General features: G+C 39.6%; 1 protein-coding gene across 7 annotated transcripts in view; it reads left to right on the forward strand.

The window, feature by feature from the left end:
• Positions 1 to 25: 25 nt before the first annotated feature.
• Positions 26 to 8,642, forward strand: part of LOC100740144 (repressed by EFG1 protein 1) — a 38,391-nt gene continuing 29,774 nt past the window's right edge. For 2 of the 7 annotated variants that reach the window (XM_033320798.1, XM_024367741.2), the window contains exons 1-3: positions 36 to 336; positions 832 to 1,958; positions 8,163 to 8,304. Coding sequence is in view for 3 of the 7 variants with exons in the window: in XM_024367735.2 (XP_024223503.1) it covers positions 293 to 336 (44 nt within the window). In the remaining 4 variants the exon portion in view is untranslated. Of the gene's footprint in view, positions 337 to 831; positions 1,959 to 8,162; positions 8,305 to 8,642 lie in introns of all 7 variants that reach the window. The other 5 variants (XM_024367735.2, XM_012385793.3, XM_024367736.2 and 2 more) reach the window with 4 other exon arrangements.

Genomic DNA, 8,642 nt, shown 5'->3' on the forward strand with positions numbered 1-8,642 from the left:
TGAAACCTGCGCGCCACGAGGTAAAGCCGCCAGTGCCATTCGTCGCCGCAGTGCGATACGGTCGATAGAAGAAAACGTGGCCGACAGTCTCCGGTGGTTGCAGCTGCCGCAGACACCGTCGCGTCGCCTCGTTCCCTCGAGCCACGTCGACATTCATAATCCCGTACCAACAATTTTCCTGGAATCGCCCTTCGACGGGTTCTTCCCTCGTTTCACCCCACGAGATCAACGTTGAGGGTGGCCACGCTCGAATACGCTTCAATCCGCTTCAGGATGCCGTGCGTACGGCATCATGACGCAGAAACGTTTGGCTAGGATTCCCGTGAACATGACGAGGTAATCAGTATTCTGACGGGGTGTGTCGGGGAACAGCTAACAGCTGGCTTCTTCGTGAGACGAACAGAGTGTTGTTTTTGGCTCGTGTTCTGGACAATGGTTATTGAAAATATTTTTTTTTCTTTCATTTTGGAAAGGGGTGGATTATGTGTGGAGTGGATGTTGAAGCGAGGGTTCTTTTGGGGTTGGTAAATGACCCAGGTCTGGCATGATTCGCGTCGCATGGATCACCGATTGTCTGTGTTATCGTCTCGTAATTTCGTCAAAGATATTGTTTAATTGAATAGGTAAAATAAAAATGAGTTATCTTATCTGGGTATCTTAAATCGTCTTTAAACAGTCCATCAATTCAGTATCATAATACAATTTTTGTATACGTGGATATGACAAATATAATCGGAGCAAAGAGAATGAACGAGAAATATCGAAATCGAATACGAGCCAATAACAATTCGAGATGAATCGAGTGGCTACAGTCTGATATCGTTCCAATAGCTATCCACGACCACGCGATCCCGGGCACGATGGAGTGGTAAGACGAGTAGGACCGGCGCGGAAGTGCAACGACGATTCCGTGGCCGAAAACGTGCGTGCCCGTGTCATCAATGGACTATAACCGTTCGTGCGAACGTAAACGATCGTGGAACACGGCCGCGTGGTCGGGCCATGACATTGGACTTTCGTAGAATCTGTTTACACGCGTGGCTGCCTGTGACAGCGCCCAGTCAGCAGCCGATCGCGAACGCCGTCGCAAAAATCGTGCCACCAGGGATCTCCGACCTTCGCGCCAACGCTCATCAATCACTATCGACATCTGGAGTTAACGAGTTACGTAGTTAGGGAAGCGGTTCCCAGTCAGTCAGTTTGTAACAATCGCGTGAATCAGATACTACGACGTTCGGCGGTCGTGTTGCACGTGGATCGAGCGAAGCTCGAAGGAAAAGTGTACGATATCGGCAGATATCGTTTAGTGATTCGTAACTTCGCTTTGTATAGTTTAAGATTGAGGTACCATTTTATTAGCGAATCGCTATTAAAATAGGTATAATCGTTGTGATTCCCTTAAATGATTATTCGTATACGATTTAAAGCCCAGACATTCGCAAAGAGTCTATGTGAAGTTCGAAGTGAAATTCTGTCAGTGAAAAAATTCCAAGAGATACTCGCGCACGTAACAGTGGAGCAATCAATTGTCAGCAACGTGAGGCTCCATCAACGTGGCTGCTTTCCATCTCTACCCTCCCATCGGATCATTTCCACCCCGTTGAACGATCGACGTCGCGATTCTCGAAGGACCGACAGTCTTGCAGTAGGTGGGTTGGCGCCACAGGGTTTGCCAATCGATTTCAGTCTCCTCTCGAGGATGTTCCGCTTCGCGACGTAGCGTTTCGAGTTTTTACGTCGTAGTCACGTGCCAAGAAGCGTAGTGTGCCACGGTGGGGGACCAGTCCGTGGGGCTGGTCGTCGATCGTCACATCGAAGGGGGACACAGTGAAGGGGATTTTTCTCGGTACCTACCTCGACATCGTTGTGGAAAATCGATCCGCCGTGGCAGCCACCCCCGTTGCAACCACCCGGCGCGGTGCAATGACCTCCAAACCGGGAAGGTCCTACAGCATGAGGTAAGAGGATCGTTAGGCAGGGAAAAAGGGGAATAAAGAAGAGGCGAGGGAGAGACGGAACGGAGAAAATAGCCTCCCTTTTGCCATACGTCCCGACGTCTACGACTTTCGCTCGACGTTTTTCTCTATTTCACTTCCGGCCGCATCTTTCCGTGGCTGGGATTTTAAAGCGGTCTAAAGTTGAAACGCCGACTTAAGGTTCACGAGCCCGCAATCGGCTTAACGTTCGACCACGCCGCTGGAATTTACGATGTGTCGTTTATAGGGAAACGATCGTTCCATTTTCGAAACCTGCCGCACGTTTTTTGGTCGCGTGAATGCGCGTAAACCAGTGACGTTACACGCATGTCTTCTCTCGCTTTCTCGCTTTCTCTCCTGTGTTCGGTCGCGCCTCCTCGCCGTTTAAACTCGTAAGGGATGAGGAACGACCGGTAAAATCACTGTCGCGATACGCCACGTTGCTCTGCAAACAGATCACAGTGCTTCCGTGTTAGATACTTTATGAAATGGCGTCCATTAAACTCAGGGGTAAAGTTAGAACTCGGCAGAATAATAGGGATGTGCAAATATTAAGTACATATTCGGATACATTATCGAGGAAGCATATATTTTTTCCAAAATACAAAATTTTTCCGTTAAACAAAACTGATGTTTTACCGAACAAGCCTGAAATTCTTCGTCATTTTGAAACAGCACAATCAAACGCTTTAACTGTGTATCTGTTCTCTTTCCCTTTCAAGAAACCAAAGTTGTTTCGAATCTATTGTATCCGTATCCTTCTGTATACGACTGGCTTTATTCTTCTCTCGGTGCCCATTATACGATTCTTCTTTAAAATTAAAAGCGCTATTCAAACAGCGAAGAATGGAAGCTACAAGCGATACTTAATGCAACTACGTTATAGATGCTTTATTGCAGAGGAAGCAATTTTCTCAGTATCCTGATATTAATCCGCGGGGCATAATAATGTGTCGATTAAAAATATATCATCGAGTCTCGTACCTAATAATCATAGTTCCATGTTTACCAAATAGAAAGGAGGCGCAGGACTTGTAACTTAAGACTATTAACGCCAGGAAGATCGATCGTTTGTTTTATTTTCGTATTAAGTCTTCAATTTCGCTAATCTCCCCTGAAATAATTTCCTTATCGTTTCTATTTACTATTTCAGTTTATTTGAAGGGAGGAAGCATGTTGAAATAAATTTGAATTCGTGTCCTTGATTTCCTTCGTGGTCGTAAACTATCGCGAAAGCACAGCACCCACGCAAACGACGCTGCGTGAAACTTTTTAATTTGCCGGAGAATCGACCGGTCGGTCGATGCAACCAGGGGGAAATGTTGCGAACTGACTGACGGATAATTATGTTTCAGTCTGAAAGGGCCTTTCATACACTACGTGGCGAGATATTCGCCACGGCGAGATTATTCCCCGACTAAAGGATATTTCTGACCAAGAATGTGCAAAACTATGCTCGACAACTCATTTCTACGCGGAGATCTTATTCGGAGAAACGTATTGAGCGGAACAATAAAGCTTTTGTGTGGTGATCTTCGCAACGGAAATATTGTAACCCTTTCACTGTCGCAGCCTCCACACGGTACAAACGTTCAGTGTGTAATTTAACAGATGTACATACTTATACAAGTAAAAAATTGAAAGTATCATCTTACATTCAATACTAAAAATGCAGAAATCTAAACCTAAATCTAAATTGTTCATTTCGAATTCTCCGTCATTTTATTACACTGTTAATAAGTTAAATAGAGTGAGTAAGTCTTTAGAAATTTTATGCTATCCCATTAACATACATTCATAGATATTAAATAGAACTAACGCTGCAATAATTCTTTACGTTCGAAACTACTACTTTTACAAAAAGACACGCTTCGTATTATTTCCAAACTATGAAGAACAACATTTTTACGTTCTCGTACAAAGCATTTAGCTTATTTCACAATTTTTATTCCTTTTTTCTCATCGTATCCGCTACTTTCACCAGCGTCACGTTTTGACGATTAGTTATAGGTACTCTCAGCAGGTTTCCTTCTTTTCTTTTTTCTCGGATTTCCACTTAACTTCTCGCCGTATTTCCGGCTCTGGTGTTCCTACAGTGACTCGACACTATGATACACAATATGGAAGAGAAAGGGAAGAGGAAACGAAAGAAAAAAAAAAGAAAAAATGAAGTTGTTTCTTGTTATTAGAGCGTTACGCGACGAAATCGAAAGATTTATAGCATCAAACAGGAACTGAAAACGTAGTTGGAATTTCGTTCCAGCCCCACTATCTTCTTGGCTCACTGGTTGCGTGTGTTTGTTCCTTTTGTATCGAGCGTGAGTTCTTACGTCGAATCACCTACTTTCCGAGACCTTCGCTGCTAAGCTTACGTCGCCGGCTACATTGTGACCGTAAACAACTTGTTTCCTTCTTCTATTTCACCCCCTTTATGTACTATCTTCGTTGAATTTTATGGGTTGCTAGTAAATCGCTGTTTCTAGGACGCAAGCCGCTTCTTCTTTGGAAGGTCATAGGATTTTGTATATTTTTAACATAGTGTTTGATTTATTGTTATTGGAAATGTTTAATTGTTTTTCACTTGCCACTGCAGGCAAGTAGTAATTCTATAAATTGATTATATCGAATGGTTTTCGTTTCTTAGAACTACAATGGTCATTTTGCTGCAGTGTTTTTTTGGAAAAGAAGTTTTGCACTCCTTTTGGTCACTTTATAAAGTTTGCGTCGTACAGATTCACATTTTTGATAAAATTGAGTACGCTTAATCCTCCATGGACACTCATATTTTTGCACTTTCCGTGCACAAACTGAATTGTGTATGTTCACATTTATTTCCTTCTTTTTTTTTTACTGTCCGGTGTCTTGAAAAAACCTAAAAATTGTCTGTACTTATCAAAGTCTTTATTACGTTATACCATGCGCCTTTGAATCAAACGTTTGAATGGCTTTTTAGAAATAGTAAAAATTCGCTTGTGAAAAATTGACGAGTAGAATTTCGTTCGGGACATGAACGACCCGCGTTGCCTATGAGAAGCTAAATAACCAATCTTCTTGCAAATTCCACGTACGGTATTCGCAAGTAATACTGTTTTCCCACGCAGTAAACGTAAACCCATCATCATACACAGGTCGAAACGAAACTTCCAAAACATTACCGGTGTATCCTTAAGAAGAAAACGTTTCTACTTGGCACGCAAACAATAAATATATTCATAGTCTTTCGTATATGCATTTATTGCTGTTGCCGCATCTCATATTCAAAGGCAATCTCCCGAGGAGAAAGGTGCGGCATGGGAATGGCGAGTTGCATTTCATGCATCTCGTGGTTCCCTTTCTATTACTTATTCATCGTTACTAACTCGTGGTATCGATCTTTTTAAATCGTTTATTCTAATTAACTGACATTTCACGACGAGGAAACGAGCTGCAATTTATGAAGCACATTATTATTTTTATTTTCTCACGACTTTTCAAATATATCATTACCAAGGTTATGATCTTTTTTTATTATCTAGGTACACGTTGACATTTGTTCTAGGAGTAAGTCGTGACAATTAATTTTCCATTTAGCTTTACGATCACATTTTCGATATTAATATGCAAATAGCATGTCGTTTGACAGGATTTTCGCTCGAAATCGTTGAATACATATTCTGTCCATATCACGATATATCGATTCTTCCATAATTGAAGCAATAAATGTATTGCTTCCGCCAAAACAAGTTAGTCGTTCGTGTTTTCGTCCTACCGACGTTCGCAACACCAAAACAAGTTTAGTTTCAATGTGTCATCTTATAACAACCAACCATAAAAACCTAAGGCGCTAGAACAGACTTAAAGTTTTAGTTCTTTGCTCGATGGTCAAATTAATTGTTGACATTTCGGAGGAATGTTTACAGTAACACACGAAAGTATGTATGTTACGCGTGTTATATAAAATATCACTGTAGTATGACACGAACATTTATTACGTTAATATTTCTGGATAAAATTACCTAGATCAATTAACTATTTGTATATTTAAGAGAATATCGTATATACCGCGTCAAATGCTTTTGTGATCTCTACGAAATGTATTAGATATTTATGGTAAATGTCCTGTAATTTCTGCATACAAATTCGCATTTGTTAGAAACCAATGTTCACCAATACAATCGTAATAGTCATATTTTACTACAATGTTGTTAATATATTTCAGAATATTTGAAAATAGTACACATAATATATACGGAAAAGTTCATGGTAGATGTTCAAAGAAGAACGTGTCATTGTGTTGTATATCTTATAAATAACCAGTAACAAGCGCAATCAGCTTTATCATCTCTTACACGAATTACATGAGTCACATTTGATAAGACGAATTACAGAGTTTTATTTAGTTACGATGTATATTTCATAAAAGTGATAAATTCTTTATTTAAAACCACCTAACTATACATACATGTATCTTTGAATTCGTAGAAATGTTCAAATATCGAGAAATTTCATAGAACTGTGTTATTTCTTCAGCGGTCGTTATCTCGATTTCTTATGTTTTGCTTCATTTCTCCAGCAAAAGATCGAAATTGTGTGTCTAAAATAGACTGATAAACCCTGTCTACTAGTGCTATCGGTTAAACGGTTAGAAACAGGAACCACACCCTTTCTACTTGGACGATATCACGATGGGGTCGAAACACGTGTTTGGGAAAGGAAACCGTCGAACCTTCGATAAGTTCAACTGCAGAGACGTGGCTAGCGGATAGATATCGATATCAGCTCTCCTTCAACGAGAAGCGAGTTTATATATAGAAATATCGTAGCAGTCGGTCAATTGATCGATGAGCCTATTTTCGAGGAGGGTGCAACTCCGTTAATGTAGAATAAAGGTGTCCGGGTTAATAACACGTGGAAAGCACTGCCAATCTAACTGTTCTCGAATTTCAATAATCTTAAGAACTTCGGTCATCGATCGGTTATATGAGGTCTACACGCCAAAAGAGGCGGGAACCAAGACTTTTAATGTCTTTTAGGTATCGACGAAGATATACGATAATAATAAATTTCTTAACATTTCTGTGTGGAAAAAATATTTGTATAAAAGGATTTTCCGTAAATTGGACGGAATTATTAATGCGATTTAACGTTTAAACGAATAATTTAGAAAGAAATGAAAGCACAAGATATAATACAAATAAATACAAGTTACTGAAATAGAAATTGATGTATTTCAGATTCTCGATTAATTTCACATTCAATGCAACGCTTGTACTTATTTTCATTTCGAAACAATTACGTAATTTGTTGAACATTTTTGTATTTGTTCTAAATTACTGCGTGCACGTAACATCATAAATTTATTATATAACAAGGAAGTGGCGATATAAGTAGTAAAGCAATTAAGAGTTTTTACCGCATCTATTTTTGTCGATATCTGTGAAATTATTTACGAGGAAAGAGCGTCTAGTTGATCCTTACGTCACTGAATTACCACAAATCACCACGTAATCGTTTGTCCCGTCAATTACAGCAAAAATTATTATCGCTTTAGGAATAAACTGCAGCCATATAATAAATCGATTGTACGATTAACCAAACTCAACGATACAGCGCTAATCATCTTCGCTTTAGCCAAGAATTAATTAAGTTGCATAGAAATCTCTCTGGAGAGCTCACGTTCGCTACTCGAGTTCTTGAAATACCTATATATGCACGCAATACGTTTATAAACACAATTCGCATTTTCATAGAAGATAATCGCGGCGAAGCAATTTCGATCGTTATCGTCTATGAAATTGACATAGCCGTGGTTTCGCGACGATTAAGAGCATATTTTAGATAACGTTACCGATAAATGGTCAATCGAGAATTGTAAATCAGTCGAGTTTGTTCAAGAACTTGTGTTAGTATGTTGAGTGAGCTTGCGTAAGTATAATCGGCGATAGTGTCCAACAGTGACAAGGTTAATTATCGTTAGAACAAACGTCCATTATCATGACGCTTCTAATGTGTTGCAGAACAACTCGAAGGAAGTTGTGGAAAGATGATATTCGTACAATGCGTTTCCTTTTCATTTTATTTGATGTGCGTGAATTCGAAGCATTTACTATGAACTTGAAGATTCGTTTCCCGAAGTAAGATAGAAAGTCGTGATGTTCTGTTTCGTTAGCCTGGTTTTTTTAAACAGAGACTCCTGCGATTGTTCAGGTCAAAAACGAACCACCGACCATTTAACTGTTTCACTTGACCCAAAAACGCCGTCTCAAAGCGTAAAGTGCGACGGTTTCGTCACGCGTTTCTGCTTCGCCGTGTGAATCGCGCAGCACGCGCGATATCCTCCGCTTAAAAGGTACGTCATACTTCAATATCAGCTTATTATGTAAACAATTGCCGAGCGTGTCTATATCTGTCCTATCTGTATGTTCGATGTGTCTGGTTTACGAGTTTCGAGCATCCAAAACAGTTTTCATCGAGTTTATTTATTTATATTCTACTTGACAAAGAATTTCGAAGAAGCTATTTAGAAAATATTTGCATCTTCGCTCCCAAGATTTTTTATATTCCTGGTTATTTACATTCAATTTTTCTTACAGGAAATAGATATTTATTACTAATTGCGTTACCGACGATGATATTTTTCCAAGAAAAAAAAAAAAAAAAAAAAAAAAAGATTTTTTTAAAAAAAAA

The sequence above is a fragment of the Bombus impatiens genome, unplaced genomic scaffold (assembly GCF_000188095.3).
Source record: "Bombus impatiens unplaced genomic scaffold, BIMP_2.2 scf_0359, whole genome shotgun sequence".
NCBI lineage: Eukaryota > Metazoa > Arthropoda > Insecta > Hymenoptera > Apidae > Bombus > Bombus impatiens.